Raw genomic sequence first — 27433 nt, 5'->3', positions numbered from 1 at the left:
ACCCAGGATCCAAAGAAAAAAGCAAACCTTGGTGGCTTGAAGACCTTCATAGACTCTCATGTCAGTTCTCCAGCTTCAAAATGATGCACAAGGAGATCTCCTTTTCTCCATCATAAAGAGACCCCAGAGGGAATCCCCACTGGGCCCCAACTAGAGAAGAAGTCCACTGGGGCAACTGCCCAACTCAGTCCTGGCCTCTCAGGAACAAGGATGATTAGGGTCCACAGGGGCTGAGCTGCACCTGGTTTCACAGGAGAAAAGAATCCCTGATATGAGTGGTATCTTGGGCTTCTGGTAAAGTCTCTGATGAGAAGCAGGAGTTCCCCCATTACTATGGCCTCTGTGTCACAAGCATAGTTTAACCCAAGGACAGTGTGTGGCACAGGCAGTGGAGGGGCTTCAGCAAGTTCCTCAACACCAACACAGACTTTCATTAGAACACAAAGCCCCTTAAAATGTGCACATTTCCTCACTCCTCTGGAAGGTGTTGTAGGGCATGTTATATACCTTTATTAGAAGAAGGGGGATTGAATATGAAACTCTGTAAAAAAGACTCTGGGTTCCTCCACTGCTAAGAGAGCCTACTTTAGCAATTTATCCAAAAAAACTGACACTCAATTTATATAAAGTGGAAACCATAATCATAGTCTTTGTGTGAGTTTGAAGAATGGTTTAATGATCACCTAATGAAATCTTACTAAATGTCACTGTCTTGGTATCACTAGAGATCAGCTATGGCTCACAACAGGCAATCCTTATTGGTAAATGTTGAATGAATTCCTCCATTCATTCTTTCACTCATTCACTTAAATAAGCATTATGTTTCCCACAAATATAATACTGATATATTCTCTAGATAACATATCAGATAATAATATAAACAGAAATGCCTCTCTTAGAACAGACACACAAACTGGAGGTGGCACAGAAAAAAAATTTATTGCAAAAAGAGTGACAGGTAAATGGTGAAAGGTGCTGTGGAATGATAAGAATCATGCATGGAGCTAGGGAGACTGAAGAAGTTAAAAAAATACCCCAATGCTACAGGATTCCTTTCCAAAGGAACACAGACAGCCTTTCAATCAAGAGGATCAAGGTCTGTAAACTGGTTTTACCACTACACCCCTATTAGACTGACTAAAATTGAAAATAATGCTTTTCCCAGTATCAATGAAGATATGAGGGAACCTGAAACCTTGTACACTGCTCATGGGAATACAAAACACTTTGAACATATTTTAAAAAGTTAAACATATATGTAGCACATGAGTAGGTATCTGTCCAAGGTAATAAAACGTATATAGTTATACATAGATTTATACAAGAATATTCATAAGAGATGTATTTAATATCCAGAACAGAAACATCCCAGATGTTCACCAATGGACTTCCTGTTAGTAATGAATGGACTTACTATATAGTGCAGGAAACTATACACAATAGTTTGTAATAAATGATCAGGAAAAAGAATCTGAGAAGAATACGTGTGTGTGTGTGTGTGTGTGTGTGTATAACTTTATCACTTTGTTATACATTTTGAACTAACACAACATTGTAAATGCACTATATTTTGATAAAAATAAGTCTAATTAAAGTTTTAAAAAGATAAACAGAAATATATATTAAAAATAATTAAAAATTTTACAATAATAATTTTTTTTTAAATTTGATTGTGCATGGATGCAACCGCCCTGGTATATCCATGCAATGGAATAGTACTCAGCAGTAAAAAGAATGAAATCTTAGAACACAGTAGAACACGAATGAATCTCAAAATGCATACATTCAGTGAAAGAAGATGGCAGTAAAATATACACACTGTATAATTCCATTGCAGTAATCTTCTAGGAAATGCAAACTAATCCATATGACAGAAATACAATATAGTGTTCCCTGAGGACAGATGATAGAAGAAAAGAGAGGAAAGGAGGGTAGACATCATGGAAATTCATGATATTGATGGCTGTGTTGATAGTTTTCATGAGTGTGTATATATTTAAAAAGTGGTCAAGTGGTATGTATTTTTTTCACCTCTTTTAAAATTAAAGTATAGTTGATTTACAATGTTGGCCAATTGCTGCAGGATAGCAAAGTGACTCAATGTGTGTGTGTGTGTGTGTGTGTGTGTGTGTGTGTGTGTTCACATATGTACTTCCTTATATTCTCTTCCATAATGGTCTATCCCAAGAAACTGGATATAGTTCACTGTGCTATACAGTAGGACCTCATTGCTTATCCATTCTTAATGCAATATTTTGCATCTACTAACCCTAAACTCCCCATCCATATCATTCTCCCCTCCTCCCCCTTGGCAACCACAAGTCTATTTTATATGTCTATGAGTCTGCTTCTATTGTGTAGATTGGTTTGATTGTGACATAGATTCCACATGTAAATGATATCATATGATGTTTTTCTTTCTTCCTTAACTTCTCTTAGTAAGAGACTATCTAGTTGCATCATGTTGCTGCAAATGGCATTATTGCATTCTTTTCTATGGCTGAGTAGTATTCTATTCTCTGTATATACCACATCTGTGTCCATTCACGTCTTGATGGACATCTAGGTTATTTCCAAGTCTTGGCTATTGAGAAAAGTGTTTCTAAGAACAAAGGGGCATGTATCTTTTGTATTGTAGTTGAAAAAACATGTTCAAGATTAGCTTGAAGCCAGTGCAAGCCAATTTCAGCACATCTGAGAGAGAAGTATCATTCCACAAGGAGCAGAACTGAATGCTAAACTGGTGTGTTCTCAATAACATAGTATAAAAATACATAAGCAAAAGCTGACATATCTAAAAGTAGAAAAAGACAAAGCCACAATTATAATTATCTTACATATTTTGTATAGGATTTTTCACATATTTTATGAGAGATGAGGAAATGGAAGACAAAATTAAATGTAAAAAATATTAACAATTCAAGGAAAAAACTGGACCTTATCAACATATTAACACTATAAATGATGGATGAATACATATTAGTTTCAATATACAGAGTTTAGAACCATTTGACAATTTTAGGAGATATAGCTCACTGTGCTCATGACTGAAATAAGAGGATTTAGTAATTGTCATTTCAAGGAGTTAGCCCTATTGACAAATATCTCTAAGGCCTGTTTTATGTCTCTGTTCCTGAGGCTGTAGATGAAGCGGTCATCATGGGAGTAACTACTGCATATACAGCAGAAGTGATTATGTCTTTGTCATTGGAGTCCCACAATGAGGTGAACAAGGAAATACTACCAAGTTTCCCATAGTATAAAGACACCACAATGAGAGGGGAACAAACTTTAAAGAGACTCTTGGTGGAAGAGACACTCAGAACCATGGTCCCTATGCATATGTATGTGCCCAGGATACTACTCAAAGACAGGATGAAAAGCCTTCATCCCACAGTAAAGATGACCAGATCATTGAGAGAGGGGTCTGAACGACACAACTTCAGGAGGGCAGTGAGGTTATAGAAGTGGGGATGGTATTCTCCACACAGAAGGAGAATTGGGCCAAGAGGAGGGTGTGCAATAGGGCATGGATACAACAGAGGAATCAGGACCCAGCTGCTAAGGAGACACACAGTTCCTGCCTCATGATGGTCCTGTAGTGGAGAGGCTGACAAATGGCCACATACATGTCATAAGCCATCACTGTGAGAAGGAAACTGTTAAGACAACCAAAAGTATGAAAAAAATATATCTGGGAAATGCACCCAGTGTAGGGGATGGAACTGTTGAGTCTGCATGTTGAGTCTGCATGTTCATCAGAATCTTTGATGAACATGCAGATTGTTGTTCAGTTTGCATGTTCATCAGAATATTTGGAAACATGAGAGATGAAAGGGAGATGTCTGTGAGGGCCAAGTGGCTGAGGAAGAAGTACTTGGGGTGTGGAGGTGAGGGTCCAGCCTGATGAACAGGATGATGAGCAGGTGCCCCAGCATTGTGGTCAGATACATGCCCAGGAACAGGGCAAAGAGCATGCCCTGCTGCTCATGCTGAATGGGGAGCCTCAGGAGGAGGAACTCAGACATGCTGCTCTGGTTCTCTCTCCTCATGCTTTTCCTGCCTTGGCTTGGAATTGGAAAAGTGGGAAACCTCAAAGAACATGCCATAAGATTATAGTCATGTCCTTTGTACCATGAAAAGTCTTAATTTTGGCTAACTTTCCCTTTATTTCTCTTAATTCTTGGTGAATGAATCAGTCTTTCCAATTCTGGCTCCAATAACACACCAAACCCTCACATTAACCAAGGCTTTTCAAAAAAATGGACATTTATTTTTCCTTGAACAAATAATTATTGAACAACTGCTTTCTCCCATATTGAGTACTTCGGAGTGTGTTCAAGTTTACACATTTACATCAAGCCAGGTTCTCACATCTGTAATTTGCTAAACTGACAATGGGAAATGGGAATGAGGTAAGATGTATCAATCCTTCATTTCCACTGAAAAAACATGGAACTCCTTACATTTGAAGAGAATTACTAAAGCTATGCCATGGGCTTTCAGTATAGTCCCCTGTATCCTACCTGTTTTGAGTCATTTTACATACCCTCTTATCAAAAATGTCTAAACCAGACTTCCAAAACAATGTCAACAATTCCAGGCACTGTTCCAAGTGATTTTACATGCATTTTCAAACTAATTCTTCCCTGTAGCCCTAATAAATACTGTTATACCCATTTTAACCAGAAGAAAACAAAAGTATACATTATTCAAATGTGCAGAGACACACACAATTAAGTGCAACACGTGGAATCACAATATCAGTCTATCTGACCAAGATCCAAGCTCTTAACCAATCACCATGGAAATTATACCATCAGTGCTTCAAAGATCCAGCGAAGCTATTTTTTAAATCAGTTACCTTTCTCCAAAATGTTCCTAACTCCCTCTAAGAAAAGTTTATGTCTCATGTTTATATATCATACAAAAGATTTTCACATGGTTTAATCTCTCAAAACAGTGATTATATTTTAAATTTGCTTCATACACTGGGCAAATCTTGTCTTCATTTTATAAATGTGGAAAGTGAAGCTAAGAGATAAATTACTTATCTCAGGTGATGTGGCTTTTTGATAGTGGATTCCAGGTTAGTGTTTCTTTAGAAGTCAGGCTAGAAGTAATAATTACCAACCACATATCCCTGAAAAAGGACTCAAGATTCAAATTCTCACTCAAGTACAGGGGTGGGATAGCAAGTCTCCCTCAAAGACTGAAACAGAAGAATAAATCTAATTCATATCTGACCTGTTACTTTTACTTTAATCTTTGTATTATATTACTTTTGCTACAAGTGGGAATGCTGCCTCTAGCCTGAATTATACAGAAGAGCCTATACACAAGCCTATGACCTTTAAAGGTCTAACACTATGCAATTCATAAACAGATAAAAAGTAGGAGAGAAGAGAATTAAGTTTCTTGTTGGAGGTTTACAGGAGCACTGTGAACTGACCTATGTGGACAGTTATAAGAACAAAAGACTCCAACACCAAGAAATTTGCACCAATCAATCACACACTTACACCCTTTAGCATAAGAGAAGCCTGAATACTAACTCAGGGAAGATGGTTTTTTGGGAACCATCTTCTCTATCTGCTGGCTTTCCAAATACATTCACTATTCCTTGCCCCAACAAATGGTCTCTCAATTTATTGGACTGTTTTGCTGAAAGCAATACAAATTTGGAGAGAGTAAGAGGACCAGGATCTTACTTGGGTCACTGCTTATTTTAGTTCCATGGCCACCAAGGAAGACAATGATGACCATTTATAGAAAAATGGCCACTCACTCACATAAATTGTGTTGGTCTACACAGAGAAACCAGAAGAGATGACCATAAACACCCAGTACACTTGATTCAGGTAGGACCGTGTGAAGGAAGCAGCTGGGCCATGAGCTCTGGAAAGAAAGTCAGACTATGACCTTGAAACTTCAGGAAACATTGGATAGACCTGTTGTCTCAGACTTCTACCTGTCCTGCCACAGAGAAGAGTGAAAGAAGAACCTCCAGGACACAAACATGGATTCTGGAGCAAGATAATAAAACTCTTTTACTAAAAGTGAAGCAAAGTGTCAAAAATATTGAGCTTCCAAGGGCCCTGCTGGAGTAGTTAAATCAGAATAATGAATGCAAATAGCTCTGCAAAATAGGTTTCCTGTGGAGCTGCCTGTGTGGATTTTGATCTCAGGCAGATAGAGAGCAAAAAATGTGAGTGTCAAACAAAAACACAGAGATATTTATTTCTTCTGTGTGAAGGAAGTCAAGGTGTGGATTTGTTACATAAAAGTACTATCACAGACACACATAAATGGAGATTTATAGATTTCTCTGGCTTAAACTTTCACTAGGTAAATACAGTCAGGGTGTGAGTCAGATTCACACAAATCCATACAAAAATCACAAACAAAATACACATGTCCAACACAGCTACACACTCAGAACTATCAAGCATCCTAGACCAGATTCATTGTCATCATAAGAAGTCCTTCATATGCAAAACTCAAGCAGTGCACAAGGTCTTATACATGGCACACAGGCAGCAGATGCAAATAGAATAAACACACACTGGGGAAATGTCCAGGCTTCTGTGACCTCTGTATATTCTACTGCATGTCATTAAGTGTGTTTGTCAGTTACGCATACACACATAGATTCAAATAACACAACACACACACAAATACACATAACTTCTCTGATGGTCATGAATACACTTACACACAGACACACATGCATGACTAGGGAGATTTCTGGCCTCCTTCTGAGCTATACCTGTGCTCTGAGTTCAAATACTTTCTGCTTCATTCTGTTACCTGAGTCCTCACTTTCTGTCCAGAAGATGGACGGTCCAATGAAAAGAGAAACCCTTGGTGCCCTCAGGACCTTACAGACACTCATTTCAGTTCTCCAGCTTCAAAATGATGCACAAGATCTCCTTCTCTCCACCCTAACCCGACTCTGGAGGTAATCCACTCCAGGCCCCTACTAGAGAAGCTGTCTATTGGGGCAATTGCACAAATTCCTCCTGGCCTCTCTGGAAGGAGGATGATTAGGGCCCACAGGGGCTGAGCTGCATGTGGTTTCTCAGAAGAAAGTGTCCTTCATATCAGTGGTACCTTCGGATTCTTGTCAAGTTTTTGATGAGAAGCAGGAATTCCCCCACTGCCCATGACCTCCATGTCATGAACACAACATCTCCCAAGGGCAGTGTATGGCACAGGCAGTGTAAGGGCTTTTACAATTTCTGCAGCCTCCTCAACACTTACACAGGCTTTCATTAGAACACAAAGCCCCTTAAAATTCACAGGTCTCAGAGTACCCATTGTGGCTCAGAAGGTTAATAACCTGACATAGTCTGTGAGGATGCAGGTTCAATCTCTGGCCTCACTAAGTGGGTTGAGGATCCCAAGTGGCTGAAAACCACAGCATAGTTTGCAGATGTGGCCTGGATCCAATGTTGCTGCGGCTGTGGCCCATGTCTGCTGCTGCAGTTCTGATTCAACACCTAGCCCAGGAACTTCCATACACCACCAGTGTGGCCATTAAAAAATGTGAATGTATCCCCACTCCCCTGGAGGTTTTGGAGAGTATGGTCTATGCCTCATTCAGGAGAAGGGGGATGGAATCTATAATTCTAGGGAAAAAATACTCTGGGTTCCTCCCCTACTGAGAGAGCCCACCTGAGCAATTTATCAAAGACCACTGAGACTCAATTTCTTCAAAGTGGAAATAATAGCTGTTCTCTTCAAATGATTTGAAGGATGGGCCAATGAGCACCTAATGAAAGTCTACTAAATGTCATTGTTTATTATCAATATTTTTGAATCAGTAGAGGTCAGCTATGGCTCACAATAGGCAATTGTGACTGGTAACTGTTGAGTAAATTCATCTGTTCATTCATTCACTTAAATAATCATTAAGTCTCCTAGTAAAGTAATACTGACGTATTCTCTAGAGACATAATAGAGAAAAATATAAACAGAAATCTCTCTCTTAGAACACATATCCAAGTGGAGGTTGTTGCAAAAATAAATTATGAAGACAAAATGAGTGTTAGGTAAATGGTGAAAAGTGCTGGGGTATGATGAAAATCAGGCATGGAGCTAGGGAGACTTGAGTATTACAGGGAGTCCTCTGGTGGCCTAGAGATTAAGTATCTGGCATTTTCACTACTGTGGTAGAGAATGTTTCCCTGGCCTGGGAATATCTGCATCCCAGATATTGGCATAATAAAAATAAATTTATTTTCAAAAAATATCCAGTGTTACAGGATTCTTATACAAGAAACCCAGACACCCTTCCAATCAAGTGGCTCCAGGTCTGCAAACTGGTTTATGCCACTACACACCTATTAGACTTGCAAAAATTGAAGGACTGGATGCTCTTCTATATTAGTGAAGACGTGGTGGAACTGTAACTCTCATACCACATACCCAGCACGTGACTAGGTATTTGTCCGAAGGCAAAGAAAGTATATAGTTATGCATAAACTTATATGAGAGTGTTAATAACAGCCTTATTTAATAGGCAGAAACTGGAAACAGAGCAGATGTTCATCAGTGGACTTATTGTAAAGCACAGGAAACAATACTCAGTATTTTGTAAAAACCAGTCAGGGAAAAGAACCTGAGAATATATATGTGAGTGTGTGTGTGTTTGTGTGTGTGTGTGTGTGTGTGTGTGTGTGTGTGTATGTGTGTGTGTGTATAACTGAATCACTTTTCTGTACACTTGAAACTAACATAACATTGTAAGTGAACTATATGTCAATAAAAAATAAAATAACATATCTAGAATCTAATATACGGCACAAAGGAAACTTTCCACAGAAAAGAAAATCATGGACTTTGAGAATAGACTTGTGGTTGCCAAGGGGGAAGGGGAGAGAGTGGCAGAGACTGGGAGCTTGGGGTAAATAGATGCAGAATGTAGCCTTATGGATGGATTAGCAATGGGATCCTTCTGTGTATCACTGGGAACACTTTCTAGTTACTCTAGTTATCTATCAACTTGGCTAAGCTACAGTCCACAGATACTTGGTCAAACACAATTCTAAATGTTTCCATGAAGGTATCTTTGTGGATGAGATTAACATTTCAATCAGCAGACTGTGGATAAAACAGATTGTTCTCTATAATGTCTGTGAGCCTCATCTAATTAGTTAAAGGTCTTAAGAAAATCAATGTTCTGCCACAAAGAAGTGCTTCTTTCATCAGCCTGCCTTTAGACTAAAACTATGCCTTTTCCCTGGATTTCCAACCTGCCAACCTACCCTACAGCCTACACTTGCTAGCCTCCACATTATATTATCCAATTGTTTAAAATAAATCAGTCTCTCTGTCTCACTCTCTCTCTCAATTTCTCTTGATCTATCTTTCCTTCTTTTTTCGCCACCCTGTGATTTATGAAAGTTACCAGGTTAGGGCTCAGATCTGAGCCACACTTTCAACCTATGCCACTGTGGTGGCAATGCTGAATCCTTTAAACCACTGCAGAGATGCCGACAATCCTTTTGCATCATAGCAAGAATTCCATAATCTCTCTCTCTTATATCCTGCCCCCCAACAAACACATCTATTGGTTCCATTTCTCTGGAGAACATTGACTAATACACCATCTATGACCTTAAGTGCCCTACAAATCTGGTCCCCTGATATTTCTAAAACTTATCACCTATGATCCATCCCCTACTCAGTTCTGTCCACGTACAGAGGCCCCCCTTAATGTCCTTGGAGCAGCCAGGCATCATCTCACCTCAGAGTATTTCTAGGTTCCAATCTCTATGCTTTGGCCAAGGTATCACCATGACTGTCCTCACTAATGTCTTTGGATGTTAGCTTACCAATGATCTCTAGATGGACCACATGATATTAAATTATAAACCCAACTCCCAGTATTCTGGCTCTCCCCCTTTTATGCCTTCTTTATTCATAGCAGTTTTTATACACAAAAAATTATTTATTTCAGGCATAGAAACCCAACTTCCATAGAATTTTCATCACAGTAAAGCAACAATAATATTCTAAAAATAAGTAAAGCTTATGGTGTGTTAGAAGGTTAAAACCTGCTATGAAAAAAAGGAGCATTATGAGCTGGATCAGGAGTGCTGGAATATATAACTTATATTCCCAGAATGTAGAAAATTGCCTGGCACAAAATAGTCATGCAGTAAATATTTTCATGTGCATAAATTATAAATTCACATATTTAGACTTTTCATATTAGAAGGGAGATCTCTGGGGGAAACAACACTCATTTTCCAAGTTTAAAATTAATCCAATAGCTAATAGATTCTTATCAACACCAAAATCCAATTTAGGGGAGAATATCAGTCTTCCTCAAATAGGGAAATTTAAAAATGGGATTGACCATTCTCTGCTCACCTATTTTCTCAGGCACAATCAAATTAAAGTATATTTAGATTTCAGTAAACCATCCAAAGTACTTTAACAAGATACTACATTGAGAAGATAAATATTCTGGACTTTACTAAAACTAAACATTAGAAATTAATGTTTGTAGCTCTGGAAGGCAAGAAGTCAAGACTTGGAAGCAATCTAAATGTCCATAAATAGAGGACTGAATAAAGAAGATGTGGTAGATATATGTAACATAATACTACTCAAAATAGAACAGAATAAAGTATTGCCATTTGCAGCAACCTGAAGAGACATAGAAATATCATATTAAGTAAAGTAAGACAGACAAAGAAAAGTATCATATGATGTCACTCATATGTGTTAACTAAAAAAAAAATGACAGAAATGAACTTATGTACAAATCAGAAATAAACCTGTAGATATAGAAAACAAGTATGCTTACTAAAGGGGAAAGGGGGAGGGATAAATTAGGAGTTTGGGATTAACATGTACACACTCCTATATGTAAAATAGATAATTAACAAGGACAAGTTGTATAGCCCAGGAAATTATTATTAGGTCCCTGATTATTAGAGAAATGCAAATAAAAACTACCATGAGATACCACCTCTCAACAGTCAGAATGGCCATCACTAATAAGTCCACAAATAAATGCTATAGTGGTGTGGAGAAAAGGGAAACCTCCTGCACTGTTGGGTGGGAATGGAAGCTGGTACAACCACTATGGAGATCAATATTGAGGTACCTTAGAAATCTATCCATATAACTAACATTTTATCCAGCAATCCCACTCTTCAGCATATATCTGGACAAAACATTCCTTAAAGAAGACACATGCACCTGCATGTTCATTGCAGCACTATTCACAATAGCCAAGACATGGAAATAATCCAAATGTCCATTAACAGATGACTGGATTAGGAATATGTGGTATATATACACAATGGAATACTACTCAGTCATAAAAAATAATGAAATAATGCCATTTGCAGCAACATGGGTGGGACTAGAGTATCTCATACTGAGTGAAGTAAATCAGAAAGAGAAGTACAAATACCATATGCTAGCACTCATATCTGGTATCTAATATACAGCACAAATGAAACTTTCCACAGAAAAGAAAATCATGAACTTGGAGAATAGACTTGTTGTTGCCCAGGGGGAGGGAGTGGGAGGGATTGGGACCTTGGGGTTAAAGGATACAAACTATTGCTCTTGGAATGGATTAACAATGAGATCCTGCTGTGTAGCACTGAGAACTCTGCATATATATTTACAATGCAGCAGGATGATGGGAGAAAAAACTATGTATACATGTGTGTTTAACTGGGTCCCCATGCTGTCCATGGAAAAAAGAAAGTGTGTTGGGGAAATAACAATAGAAATAAATTTTTAAAAAGAAGAAAAAAATAGAAATAAAAAAAAACACATACACACATTTTCTCTATCTCTTTTTCCTAGACCTCACATCAACGTATACATCTAGGCCAAGTGAGGGTTCCTTATATTGTTCCATTCTGCACTGGTCCAGGCTACTACCTGAGGACTCACCCCTTATGCCTCCATAGCCTAAGGTTATTTACTAATTCCTTGTATGTTTGCAAGAAGGTGAAAAATGCCCAGGAAAATCCACATTTACCAACAGAACTGAGACCCCAGGGAACATACCCCCAAGCTTCTGGTTAAAGAAGAAATCAATTCAGTTAATTGCCAAATTTTGTGACTTCCTCTTGAGATGCACACAGAAAAGGGACCAAAGGGAGTCCCAAAAAATGCCTCTCATGCCAGTGACACATTGCCCTCCTCTCTGCCTGCTCATGAGAAGGAGAGGCTCTGAACACCTTGAACTTTGAAGAACCTACAATGGAATCTGCAACTCCGTCCACAGCACAAAGGAACAAAAAGAGTAGGACCAGTCCTTGAGATCTCATACCACTGACGCTGAAGTTTGTTAGAGCTCACATCCCATTACCATCATTTATTCCATTGATCTGAAACCACAAAAGACCCACAAAAGATAAAGCCATCTTAAGCAAAATGGACAAAATTGTAGGCATTACACTTCCTGGTTGCAAACTATACTACAAACCTCTAGAAATCAACACAATATTTTACTGACATTAAAATACACATATAACAAATGGAACAGAATATGTAGCCCAGAAATAAACCCTCACATATATGCTCAACCAATCTTTGACATGGGAGCCAAAAATACAGGATGGGGAAAGGATAATCTCTTCAATAAATGGTGCTGGGAAACTGGATATCCACAACATGAAAGTGAATCCCCAACGGTTAAAACACAAAAGTGAATCCCCAAAAGTTAAAAAAACTGTCTGTTCCATCCCATCCTGGGGACCAAAAATGTTTGCCACCTTCATTGGAAACAACGTGGACATAAGGGGGCTATTCAGGTGCATCTCACAATTCATAGCCATTTTCTAACAACATGGGTTGTTCTAGAAGGTAATATGCTCTGTGAAATAAGGCAGAGAGACAATGATAAAATCATGATATCTAGCTTATATCTGGAGTCTAAAAAATTAAAACAACAAATCAACAAAATAAAATGAAAACAGACCCTTAAATACAGAGAAGAGGTGTTTGCCAGTGGGGACAGTGTCTGGGGGAGAGGAATGAAATAGGTGATGTGAATGAAGAGGAAAACACCTCCTGTTATAAAATAAAGACACCATTGGATGTAATCTACAGCATAAAGAATATGATCAATAATAATTTAAAGGCTTTTGGAGACAGATACTTACTAGATTAACAATTGTGGAGGTCATTTCATAATGTATGAAAATGTCAAATCACCATGTAACACTCCTGAAACTAACATAATATTGTTTCCAAACTATATTTCACAGAGCACCTGGACAAGGACTTGAAGCCTGGACCCTCAGATTAAAAGTCTGATGCTCTACTGACTAAGCTACTCAGGCCTTGAAAATTATATTTGTTATTTTTTTGTTGTATTTTTAGGGATGAACGTGTGGCATATGGAGATTCCCAGGCTAGGGGTCAAATAGGAGCTACAGATGCAAGCTTACACCACAGCCACAGCAACATGGGATCTGAGCCGTGTCTGTGAATTATACCATAGCTCTTGGTAATGCCAGATCTTAATACCAATGAGCCAGCCCAGGGATTGAGCCTGCTGCCTTAAGGATGCTTGTTGGGCTTTTTAACCAATGAGCCATGACGGGAATATCAGAGGCCCTGCAAATTATATTTCAATAAAGAATTTAGTAAAGCTGCTTGATGCTAGAATAATTCACAAACTATTGTTCACAATGCTGAAATATTTTATGAACATCTGGGTCATAGGATAAGGGCTTTACCCATGATTCCTAATTAATAACAAACATAGGCTTTAAATTCACAGATTTTTTTCAAAAATTGAAGATTCTTCATTAAGAATTTGTGTTCTTCAGAGTTTCCTTTGTGTCTAATGAGGTTAAAAACCTGTCTAGTATCTCTGGCCTTGCTCATCGGGTTAAGGATCCAGCATTGCCAGAAGCTTCACTGTAGACTGCAGATGCAGCTCAGATCCTATGTTGCTGTGGCTGTGGTGCAGGCTGGATGATGCAGCTCCAATTCTACCATTTGCCTGAGAATTTACAGATGCCACAGGTGCAGCCCTAAAAAGGAAAAAAAAATTCCAATTATTAGTGATATTCCAATTTTTTAAGGTGGTATTTACCAGGTTCTCCACAGTAAGTTACTATTTTAACCTTCGTAATTAACTAGGTATCAGATATTTTGAGTTGTATAACCATGGCACTTTCCTTAATAGAATTTCCCCCACTACATCTAACAGTCACTGGTGATTCTTATGTTGAACAAACTATTGCAGATGTGGTGGCCAAATGGTGATTTTTCTATTTCAACCACTTCTTCTATACTGATTAGCTCTACTCTCTATAGGAAGGAATTTCCCCTTACTTCACATTCATTTGTTTCTTCATTGATTTATTTATATTACCATGGACTCATGCATTCTTATTCTCAGAGTTGTAACCCATTACTGATATTATTCATTTTGAAGCTCTAATTATTCCATATTTGGTCAATGGGAGCCCTCCCAGCTGGCTCCTGTGTCCCCATGGCTCATTGAACAGTTTTTATTTTGAAATTCACCAAATTTCGCTGGCCTTGTCATATCCTGGCCCCAGCCCTAGAATCAGCCATTTTTCTAAGTCACTTTTGTTCCATTTAGAGGCAACTGATATTCAAAAATCAAATTTTGCATTATGTGTGCTTGTTGCCTAAAAGGCTTCTAAGTGATCTCAGAGAATACAGCCAGGAAACATATATAAAAGAAACACAGGATGTATAAACTAGAAACAAGCAAACTAAAGGAATTGTTACCCCTAGGACACGGATCAGGAGAGGGACAAAAAGAATGCGAGATGGGGACCAGATGTTGATATATAATTTCAATCCAATTATGCACATTACAAACCATGAGTTATCTGCAATACTAACTCGACACTATAGACTTCATTCTAGTCTCTCTTTTTCCATGTACCTTGAAACTTTCCCCCAGTGAGGAGTCAAACCTTTGCTCAAAACAAGTTTACTTATTTACTAAATTTTTGTATACATGTAATTTCAGAATCTACAACTGAAACTATTTGTTTTGTTTTGTTTTATTATTTTAATAGTTACTTTACCAATACAATTTTATTTTTACTGTACAGCATGGTGATCCATTTACACATACATGTACACATTCTATTTTTGTACATTATCATGCTCCATTGTAAGTGACTAGACATAGTTCCCAGTGCTAAACAGCAGGATCTAATCACTAATCCTTTCCAAAGGCAATAGTTTGTATCTATTAACCTCAAACTCCACAACTACCACACTTCCTCCCCCTACCTTGGAAGCCACAAGTCTGTTCTCCAAGTTCATGATTTTCTTCTCTGTGGAAAGGTTCATTTGTGCTCTATATTAGACCCCAGTTATAAGTGATATCATATGGTATTTATGTTTCTCTTTCTGAATTACTTCACTCAGGTTGAGAGTACTAGTTCCATCCATGTTGCTGCAAATGACAATATTTTTTTTTGTGTGGCAGAGCAGTATTTCCTTATGTATGTATACCACATCTTCCTAATCCAATCATCTATCAGTGGACATTTGAGTTGTTTCCCTGTCTTGGTGTTTGTGAATATTGCTGCAATGAACATGCAGGTTCATGTGATTATTTAAGAAAATTTTGTTTGGATATTGCCCAAGAGTGGGATTGCTAGGTCATATGGCAGTTCTATGTATAAATTTCTAAGATATCTCCTTACTAATCCCCATAATTGTTGTACGATCTTCCATTCCCACCAACAAATCAGGAGGGTTTCCTTTTCTCCACAACCCCTCCAGCACTTGTTATTTGTGGACTTATTAATGATGGTCATTCTGACTGGTGTGGGGTGGTATCTTGTGGTAGTTTTGATTTGCAATTCTTTAATAATCAGGGATGTTGAAAATTTTTTCATGTGCTTGTTCACCATCTGTATGTCTTCCTTAGAAAAATGTCTTTTTGGGTCTTTTGCCCATTTTTCCATTGGGTGGTTGGCTTTTTCGCTGTCAAGTTGTATAAGATGCTTGCATATTCTAGAGGTTAAGCCCTTGTCATTTGCACCATTTGAAAATATTTTCTCCCATTCCATAAGTTGTCTTTTTGTGTTCTTTTTGGTTTCCTTTGCTATGCATAAGCTTGTCAATTTGATTAGGTCCCATTGGTTTATTATTGCTCTTGTGTTTCTTTGAGAGACAGACCTGAGAAAATATGCATAATGTTGATGTCACAGAATGTTTTGCCTATGTTCTCTTCCAGGAGTTTGATGGTACCTTATCTTATATTTATGTCTGTCAGCACTTTGAGTTGATTTTAGTGCGTGGTGTGAGGGTGTGTTCTAGTTTCATTGATTTGCATGCATCTGTCCAGGTTTACCAGCAATACTTGCTGAAAATGCTGTCTTTTTCCTAAGTCTAGGAACAGATGGCTTCACAGGTGTCTATCAAATGTACAAAGAGGAAATTATACCCATCCTCCTTAAACTTTTCCAAAAGTTTCAAGAAGAAGGAACACTCCCAAAGACATTCTATGTTGCCACTATCACCCTATTTCCAAAACCAGACAAAGATACCACCAAGAAAGTAAACTATAGGCCAATATCTTTGATGAATATAGATGCAAAAATTTTCAACAAAATTTAACCCAGTCTAATCCAACAAAATATAAAAAAGATCATACACCATGACCAGGTAGGATTCATCCCAGGTACACAAGGATAGTTCAACATAGGAAAATCAATCAATGTCATACACCACATTAACAAAATAGAAGTCAAAAAACATATGATCATCTCAATAGATGCATAAAAATCATTTGACACAGTCCAACATCCATTCATGTTCAAAACTCTTATCAAGGTGGGTGTAGAGGGAACATAACATAATCAAAGCCATTTATGACAAACCCACAGCAAATATAATACACAATGGAGAAAAATTAAAAGCCTTCCCACTAAAATCTGGAACAAGACAGGGATGCCCACTCTCACCACTAGTACTCAACATAGTACTGAAAGTCCTAGCCACAGCAATCAGACAAAGCAAAGAAATTAAAGGCATCCAAATAGGAAGAGAAGAGGTAAAACTGTCACTGTTTGCAGATGACATGATACTATACATCAAAACCCTAAGGACTCAACACAAAAACTACTTGAACTGATCAACAAATTCAGCAAAGTAGCAGCATATAAAGTTAACATTCAGAAATCAGTCACATTACTGTATACCAATAATGAACCTTAGAAAAGGAATGCAAACATACAATACCTTTTAAAATCACACCCCAAAAAATCAAATACCTGGGAGCACACCTGGCCAAGGAGGTAATGGACTTACATTCCAAGAACTATAAAACATTCATCAAGGAAATTAAAGATGTAAAGAAATGGAAAGATATTCCATGCTCCTGGGTTGGAAAAATTAATATTGTAAAAATGGCTATACTACCCAAAGCAATCTACAGAGTCAAGGCAATCCTTTACCAAATTACCCAGGGAATTTTCCACAGAACTAGAACAAACAATCCAAAAATTTATATGGAACCACAAAAGACCCAAAATTGCCAAAACAATTCTGAGCAACAAAAACCAAGCAGGAGGCATAACTCTCCCAGATTTCAGGCAAAATTATAAAGCCACAGTCATCAAGATAGTGTGGTACTGGTACCAAAACAGACATATAGACCAATGGAACAGAATAGAGAACCCATAAATAAACTGAGACACCTATGGTCAATTAATCTTTGACAAAGGAAGCATGAAACCATTGCTAATGACAAACCTACTTACGCTCAAAAAACTTGCTTATGAAAAATTGTCCTTTCGTTATTGTAGGAGTATTTTAAGACAAAATTCACTGTTCACTAATAACTTAGTTACTTTATTTTTCCCTTTAGATTGATTATGGTTTTAACTCAAAATATACATAGGCTCATTTTTTTATTCTATTTTGCATTATTTTCCATCACTTCTTTTTATTTTTCAGTAGGTAAAATATAACATAGTCAAAACAATACAAATAAATATACCCATCTCTACATCTTTTCTATCCTATTCCCACCACACCCCCTGTAGGTAATCAGTCTCATGTGTTTCTTCTTCCCAATGGGAATATACATGTATATATTATTTTCCCTTCTTTTTCACATAGGAAGTATCCTGTTATACATGCTCTTTTATGCACTGCTTTTATCTATTTAATAATACATCTTTGAAATCCCTCCATATTGATTCACAGGTACATTTGTCATTCTTCCTTGATAGCTGTGCAGTATGCAATAGCATTGATGTCCCATTGTTCCCTTTTGAATCCCTAGAACAAAATAGCAGTGAAGAACATACTAAATTCCACCTAACTGTATCCCTCAAAAGGTTAAAAGGGTAAATTACATGTTGTGTAGTAAGTTGTAACATGATAATTTTTTTAAGAAAAAGCAAGTCATAATCTCTACATGAAGCACAGAAAAGAATAATGTAAGAATAATAATGTATGGTTAATAATTTAATGGAGGGGATATGAATGTAAAGTTATAAAGGCAATCAAGAATAAATATGAAGTTAGATGTCTCAATTATAATACATATAGAAACATAGAAAACATAAATTCATAAACACTCTGATTGTATTCAATGTTAATAGATCAAATTCTCCAGAAATACAATGATGGTCAACCTACATAAAAAAGAGCAAAATCAAACTTTACACTATTAAGAGCTAAACTTTCCAGATATAAAGACATATAAAAGTTTAAAGGGATGGAAAATAAATACATGTAAACAACGACAAAAAGAACTGTTATATCTAAACCAATATCAGAGGAAGTAAATGAGATGTGAGGATAGAAGCCATGGCTAAAAAGAAATCTCCCCTCAATGTAAGTGCAAGTGTGCTCAGTGAATAACAAAGGCTCCCTATCATAGCATAAAATTACTTAGTAGCATTTGACAATCTGCATAATGTAATTATGCACATTGTGGCTGATTTCAATCCACCAGCTTGGTGACATTGACCATGGAGTTGCAAAGAGATGTTCCCAATCAGCTTGAAGTCATTGTATGAGGTCCTCCAGTTCCATCCATGTTGCTGCAAATGGCATTATTTCATTCTTTTTTATGGCTGAGTAGTATTCCATTGTGTATACATACGTTCCTTAGAAAAGGCACACGAAACTGAATGTTCATTGCAGCTCTATTTGCAATATCCAAGACATGGAAACAACCAAATAGTGCATTGACAGATGATCTATTTCTTCTTCATTCAGCTTTGGCAGGCTGTAAGTCTCTAGAAAGTTGTCCATTAGTTCTTGGTTGTCAAATTTCTTGGCATGTAACTGTCGATAGTGTTCTTTCATTTTTTTTTATTTCTGTATTGTCCTGTTTGACTTCTCCTTGATCATGTCTTATTTTGTTTATTTGGGGTTTTTCTCTCCTCTTCTTGGTTAGGCTATCCAGAGGTTTGTCAGTTTTGTTTACCTTTTAAAAGAATGAGCTCTTGGTCTTATTTTTTCTATTGTTTTTTGAATCTCTATTTTATTGATTTCCTCTTTGATCTTTATGATTTCCTTCCTTCTGGTGACATTAGGTTTTGTTGGTTCTTCTTTTTCTAATTCACTTGGGTGGTGGGTTAAGTTGTCAATTTGAGATTTTTCTTCTTTTTTTGAGGAAGGCCTGTATTGCTATGAACTTCCCTCTGAGCACTGCTTTTGCAGCATCCCATAGATTTTAGTTCTGTCTTCATTATCATTTGTCTCAATATGTTTTTTAATTTCCTTCCTGATCCTCATTGACCCATTGGATCTCCATGTAGTCAGTTTTTTCTCATTCCTTTCCCTGTGGTTGATTTCTAGTTTCATGCCATTGTGGCCGGAGAAGATATTTGAAATAATTTCTATACTCTTAAGTTTGTTGAGGTTACCTTTGTAGCCCAGTATGTGTTTGATTCTTGAGAATATTCCTTGTGCACTTGAGATGAAGGTGTATTCTGATATTTTTGGATGTAAATTCATGAATATATTAAGTTTCTATTGTGTCCTTTAGGATCTCTGTTGCATTATTGATTTTCTGTGTAGAGGATCTGTCCATTGATGTGAGTGGGGTGTTAAAAAGTCTCCTACTGTAATTGCATTCCTATCACTTTCTCCTTTTATGTGTGTTTTGTAATTGTTGCAGGTACCTGAGTGCTCCTATATTAGGGGCATATATATTGATGATTTTAATAATCTTTCTTGAATGGATCCTTTAACCATTAAATAGTGTCATTCTTTGTCTTTCTTTATAGCCTCTGTTTTAAAGTCTATTTTGGCTGATATGAGTATTGCAACTCCTGCTTTCCTGTCTTGTCCATTGGCACAAAATATCTTTTCCCATCCACTCACTTTCAATCTATATGTGTCCTTTGCCCTAAGGTGAGTTTCTTATAGACAGCCAATTGAATGTTTTCTTCTATTTTATCCAATCTGCCACTCTGTGTCCTTTGATTGGAGCATTCAGTCCATTGACATTTAAGGTGATTGCTGAGAGATATATATTTATTGCCATTTTAAACCTGGTTTTCCATTGATTCTATGTGTCTCTTTTCCTCTGTTCTTTTTTTAGTTGGATCGTTTCCATTTATTTTATGCTTGAGTACTTTCCTCTTTGGTTTTTGTGACTGTAAGGTTTGGTTTTGATTTGTGGTTGCCCTGTCTTTTAAGTATGTTAACTCCTTCCTGTATCTGTTTGCATTAGCCTGATAGTCATATAGGCTCAAACTATCTACAGATATGAATTCAGCTACCTCACTTAATAGAGAAGGACTTAAGGCTTCTTACTCTCTTTTTTCACTTTAAAAATATTATTGAAGTATAGTTGATCTACAATGTTGTGTTAATTTTTGCTGTACAGCAAAGTGGTTCAGTTATACATATGCACATATCCATTCTTTTTCAGATTCTTCCCTTATAGATTATCACAGAATATAGAGTAGAGTTCTCTGTGGTATAAGAAGGTTCCCGCTGACCATCCATTTCATACATAATAGTGGGCATACGCTAATCCAGAACTCTCAATCCATCCCTCCCCCCTTTTCCTTTGGCAATCATATGTTAGTTTTCAAAGTCTATGAGTTTTTCTGTTTTGTAAACAAGTTCTTTGTATCTTTATTTAGATTCCACATATGTTATATCACATGATATTTATTTTTGTCTGACTGACTTCATATGATAATCTCCAGGTCTATCTATGTTGCTTCAAATGGCATTATTTCATTCTGTTTCATAGCTGAGTAATGTTCCATGGACAACAATGTAGGAGGCTTCCCTTTTCTCCACATCTTTTCTGGCATTTATTATTTGTAGATTTTTATAGGGCCAAACCTGTGGCATAGGGAAGTTCCCAGCCTGGGGGTTGAATCAGAGCTGTAGCCCATGCTGGCCTATGCCATAGCCACAGCAACTTGGCATCTGAGCTGTGTCTGTGATCTTTACCACAACTCATGGCAATGCTGGATCCTCAACCCATTGAGTGAAGCCAGGGATCAAACGCTCCTCCTCATGGATTATAGTCGGCTTCATTTCTGCTATGCCACAATGGGAACTCCTGTTTGTAGACTTTCTGAAGGTGGTTATTCTGACCAGATTTAAGTTATATATCATTGTAGTTTCAAATTGCATTTCTCTAACCATTAGCGATGGCGATCATGTTTCCATGTGCTTTTTGGCCATCCATTTATCTTCTTTGGATAAATGTCTGTTTAGAACTTCGACTCATTGTTTAAGTTGTTTGTTTTTTTTATATTGGGCAACATGTGTCCTTTCCATATTTTAGAGATTAATCACTGTTGGTCACTTTGTTTGAAAATATATTCTCCCATTCTATGGATGGACTTTTCATTTTCTTTATGGTTTCCTTTGCTGTGTAAAAGTTCTTAAGTTTAGTTAGGTCCCATTTGTTTATTTTTGTTTTTATTTTCATTACTCTAGGAGGTAGATACAAAAGATATTGCCATGATTTCCTCTAAGAGTTTTCTAGTATCCAATCTTACATTGAAGTCTCCAGTCCATTTTGAGTTTATTTATGTGTATGGTGTTAGAGAGTTATCTAATTTCATTCCTTTACATGTAGCTGTCCAGTGTTCCCAGCATCATTTATTGAAAAGACTATCTTTTCTCCATTGAATATTCTTGTCTTATTTGTCATAGATTAACTGACCATAGATGCATGGTTTTATTTCTAGGCTTTCTATCCTGTCCCATTGATCTATGTTTCTGTATTTGTGCCAATATCATACTGTTTTGGTGGCTGTAGTTTTAGAGTATATGCTCAAATAGACAACCTGTCCTTATTGTTAAAGCAACTAGAGAAAGAAGAACAATCAAATTGAAAGTTAGTAAATGGAAAGAAATAATGAAGATATGAGCAGAAATAAATGAAACAGAAATGAAGAAAATGATAGAAAGGGTCAATGAAACTAAAAGATTGTTCCTAGAAAACGTCAACAGAATTGATAAACCTTTAGCCAGATTCATCGAGAAAAAGAGGGCTCAAATCAATAAAATTAAAAGTGAAAAAGGAGAAGTTATAGCTGACACCACAGAAATACAAAAGATCATTAGAGACTACTACAAACAACTGTATGCCAATCCAATAAAATGGACAATTGAGAAGATATGGACAAATTCTTAGAAAGGTACAAACTTCCAAGACTGAGTCAAGAAGAAATAGAAAATATGAACAGACCTGTCACAAGTACTGAAATCAAAACTGTGATTTATATACTTCCAACAAACAAAAGTCCAGGACCAGAGGGCTTCACAGGTGAATTTTATCAAACATTTAGAGACAAGTTAACACCTATCCTTCTGATACTCTTCCAAGAAATTGCAGAGGAAAGAATACTCCCAAGCTCATTGTATGAGGCCACCATCGCCTTGATACCAAAATCAAAGATACCACAAAAAGAAAATTACAGGCCAATATCCACTGATGAACAGAGATGAAAAAATTATCAACAAAATATTAGCAAAAAAAATTCAATAATACATTAAAAGGATCACAACCCATGATCAAGTGGGATTTATCCCAGTAATGCAAGGACTCTTAAGTATCAACAAATCAATCATTTTGATACACCACACTAACAATTTGAAGAATAAAATCAAGATAATCATCTCAAGAGATGCAGAAAAAGCTTTTTATGAACCTTAACATGACTTTTGATAAAAACTCTCCAGAAAGTGGGCATGAAGGGAACCTCAATATAATAAAGGCCATATGACAACCCAGAGTTAAGTCATTCTGAGCAGTGAAAAATGAAAGCATTTCCTCTAACATCAGGAACAAGACAAGGATGTCCACCCTCCCCACTTTTATTCAACGTAGTTATGGAAGTCCTAGTCACAGCAATCAGAGATGATAAATAAATATATAAAAGGAATCCAAATTGGAAAAGAAGTAAAGCCATCACTGTTCACAGATGACATGATACTATACATAGAAAGTCCTGGAGTTCCCCTCATGGCTCAGTGGAAACAAAACTGATTAGCATCCATAAGGATGCAAGTTAGATCTCTGGCCTTGATCAGTGGGTTAAGGATCCAACGTTACTGTGAGCTGTGGTGTAGGTTGCAGATGCAGCTTGGATCCCATGTTGCTGTAGCTGTGGTGTAGGCTGGCAGATACAGCTCCCATTTGACCCCTAGCCTGGGAACCTCCATATGTTGCTAGTGAGGCCCTAAAAACATGAAAGAAAGTCCAAAAAATGCTACCAGAGAATTACTAGGGCTCATCAATGAATTTGGAAAAGTTGTAGGATGCAACAATTAATTAATTCACAGAAACACCTTGCATTCTGATTAGAAGGAGGAATTAAGTAACTAACAGGGATTTATTGAATAGCACAGGGAGGTCTACTCAATGTTGTATAATAACCTATATGGGAAAACAAGAATGGATTTATGTAAATGTATAACTGATTGACATTGCTGAAAACCTCAAGCTAACACAACATTATAAGTCAACTACATCCCAATAAAATTTTTTAAAAAGAAAGAGAAATTAAGGAAACAATTTCAGTTACCATCACATCAAAAAGAATAAAATACCTAGAAGTAATCCTACCTAAGGAGGCAAAAACCTGTGCTCTTTAAAACACACTGACATTGTGAAAACACATTGACACATAGACATTGATGAAAGAAATCTGTTGGAAGAACTTATATTGTCAAAATGACTTTACTACTCAATGCAATCTACAGATTCAATGCAATCTCTATCAAAGCACCAATGGTATTTTTCACAAATGTCTGTTTAAATGTCTTTAAATGTCTGTTGTGAACAAAAATAAAAATAAAAACTATGAGGAAACACAGATGAATATGAACAGCCAATGCTGTGCTGAGAAACAAAATTGAAAAATTGTTTCTTTTCAATGTCTGTGAGTCTGTTTCTGTTCTGCAAATAAGTTTATCTCAATCTTTTTTTTAGATTCCACATACAAGTAATATCACATAATATTTGTCTTTAAATGTCTGTTGGATCTATTCATACAGCATTTTTTTTCTGCAGCAGAATTTCAGTGTCCAGTCACTAGGTACATAGATGCTGACAGGTAGTTGATTTGGAAGTAGCAGCTAGAATTACCTTTTTTATGTCCAGTAATCAGATTTGGTGGGAATCAAAATGTAGTCTTGATTCCTGATACTTGGGTTGCATCTGATTGTTCCAATGGCAAATATATTTTTTTGTAGTTTTAGAGCTGCACCTGAGGCATATGGAAATTCTCAGTCTAGGGGTTAAATTGGAGCTGCATCTGCCAGCCTATGCCACAACCACAGCAATGTAGGATCCTTAAGGTAAGGGATCCAAAAAGGTCAGGGATTGAACCTACATCCTTGTGGATGTTAGATGGGTTAATTACCAATGAGTCACCATAAGAGCTCCTCCAATGGCAACCTTTTGATCCCCCTCATTGCCAATTGGGTAAGAAAGAGGATTATTATTTTTCTTTAAGTAATTCCTGAAGACTTATCCTAGAGGTTGTGATTATATAACACTTTCAATGACTTAATAAACACTGAATTCCCTGAATTAACTTCATTTCTGATTAGAATACCAAGGCTGTTTATTTTTCCCTATCCATATCCTTAATTAATACAACAAATAATGAAGTAGACTTAAAGCTGAAATTATTATGATGCCAGGCCACTTATGTTCATGTGGGTAGACAGAAAACTCCTTTAGTCCCAAATGAACACATTACAAACAATTACTACTGCTAAAGGAAGAATTACTTTTATTTTTGAAATACTTAAGTTTCTTAAAGAAGTTCTCTGCCTTTCTTCCTTGTGGCAGAATATATAATAACCTCATTTAGCATCGATTCATTGACAGCATGGAATTTTCTAGTAATTCTCTCAGAAAGGAGAGAAAGATTGATTTTCACTTCAGAGTAAACTCCAGATAAAGAAAGCATAAGTATAGGTTAAAATTAGTCAATATAAAGCTGTTAAATATACTTAAACTCATGATTATCAAAGTAGTATTAATTATGAAAAATACAAGTTGACAATGGATCATGGAGAAAGAACATAATGATCATAAACAATTCCATCATCTTGGAAGAATCACCCTTAATATTTTATTGTACTTTATTCAAGTTTCTTTTTAGTCCAAGTAGTATGAATAATGAAGTTATAACGAATTCAGGAATAATGAGTTTCCTGTTAACAATAGTCTGTGCTAAAAATACATACTCAAATACTGTACTTTAGTTAAAATAAATAAATATTATCAAATGATTGGAAAGCCCCCATACAGTAGTCCATCCCATTAACATACCATTATCTAATTAACAAACCCCCCAGTGACCAAATTTGGGTGGTTTCTATAATATCATTATACATAAAATGTTGACAATGTTTTTTTGCTCTTTCATTGATCAGATTCCTGGTAATGAAAGAGTAGGTCATGGGGTATGAATATGCTCTGTGAATGACCAATTTATTTCTTGGAAGTGAATTTATGCTCCCATCGCCAGTAGTATTTGAGAGTACCTCCCTTACCTACCTCTGTACAGTATCAATTATTATCATTTCAATGCAATTATAATATTTAACAGCATTCTCAAATACAAATTTGAGACAGTATTATTTCCAAAAGTCTTTACATTATTATTCTGTACTATGTAAATTTCTATTTCCATTCTCAGAATTTATTCATTGATATATATTTTCCACAGGATACAGTGGGATTCATAGACATGACATAAAGTCTCTAAATTTTCATTTATAAAAGAAACACTTTTCATGATTAAAACGTGATAAATATTGATCATAGATTTTAAAACATGAGGTGATGCACATATAACTTCTGGAAAAAAAGCAAAGCACCAGTGACTTTTTTTATTTATGAAGCCCTTATTTAGAATACAGATATTTTTCTCTTCCCACTCATTCTCTCTGATGAAACAATATCCCCTTTATGTTCTAGTCTCAAAGGGTGCAGAGGATGTTGAGAAAATGACAAAAGGAGAAATGGATGCTATATCCTAAATTTTAGGAGCACCTAAAATTTTTTTGACTCAGGAATATATTATTGATTTGGGATGCATTTAGTCAGAAAAGTTCACCTTTGAGAGTGCAAATGGTCCTGTAGAAGAATAAACCTTACTTACAAAGTCAGTTGTGTGCCTTGTTAAGGCTTTAATCACCTTTAGCTGAGTTCTCCAGGAACTAGGGATTCAATAGGGATCTTTAGAAGAGCCTACTATAAGGGAAAAAAAAAGTGACTCAACATACAGTGAATACCATGTTGTACTTGGGTGACTATAGGACAAGGATCTAATTAGAAGAAGAAAATGAATTCAGACAAAGAGCAATAATACTAACAGACATAAAAATTTTCCCCTTTGCTTCTGAACTGGAAATTGCTATAGGAGATTGCTTGTGGATAGGGTCAAGTAACTGAATTCAAGTCCAGGTGGTCTAGTCTGGTTTCCCTGGTTGTCTCATTATTCACAACCCTTATATCCAGGAGAAAGGGCAAAGAGTGAAAGGGAGAATGTTAAAGGGAAATGCAGGCAGGTGCAACACTCTTCCATTAACAACAAGATGTTTTGTACAATAATACATCAAAGTATCACACCCTCCTTTTTGGAAAACTTGGTGGAGGATGAATTTGATCTTGAAACTTCAAAGAGATCTGTCTAGATGTTTCTTTATCATTCTGTGGTGACTTAGTAGCACTTGGAATGTTTTCTGTGCCAATCCCCAAATTTCATTTGGGTTCTAAAGATATCTACAAGTTTTGAAACAGCTAGAGATAAAAAGAAAATAATAACCTGAAATAATACTGCAGAAAACAACCACTTATTAAGCTTTGTGACTTCTTAGAACACTTTCCACCAGACTGCTTTTCATCAAATCATTGTCCTAAAAGTTCCAGCATACTTTATTTATCATTTTGTATTTTATGGTATATTTTGAAAAAAATTAA

At 36.5% G+C, this 27433-nt stretch overlaps 1 protein-coding gene and 1 long non-coding RNA gene across 2 annotated transcripts in view; both read right to left on the bottom strand.

Annotated features, from left to right (window-relative positions):
- The window catches only part of LOC146407209 (uncharacterized), a 266633-nt gene that overhangs the window by 160140 nt on the left and 79060 nt on the right, over positions 1-27433 (bottom strand). The window lies entirely within an intron of this gene.
- Positions 3120-4052, bottom strand: LOC396787 (olfactory receptor 1J4). Its single transcript, XM_085020910.1, is given in 3 exon segments — positions 3120-3461; positions 3464-3659; positions 3952-4052. Coding segments are annotated over 3 exon segments (639 nt in total).

The sequence above is a fragment of the Sus scrofa genome, chromosome 1 (assembly GCF_054392235.1).
Source record: "Sus scrofa isolate SSC_HxYL_T2T_F1_AM1 chromosome 1, Sscrofa_HxYL_maternal_Yorkshire_Landrace_v2.0, whole genome shotgun sequence".
Classification (NCBI taxonomy): domain Eukaryota; kingdom Metazoa; phylum Chordata; class Mammalia; order Artiodactyla; family Suidae; genus Sus; species Sus scrofa.
The sequence above is the reverse complement of the archived record's forward strand: the minus strand, read 5'-3'. Positions and strand labels throughout refer to the sequence as shown.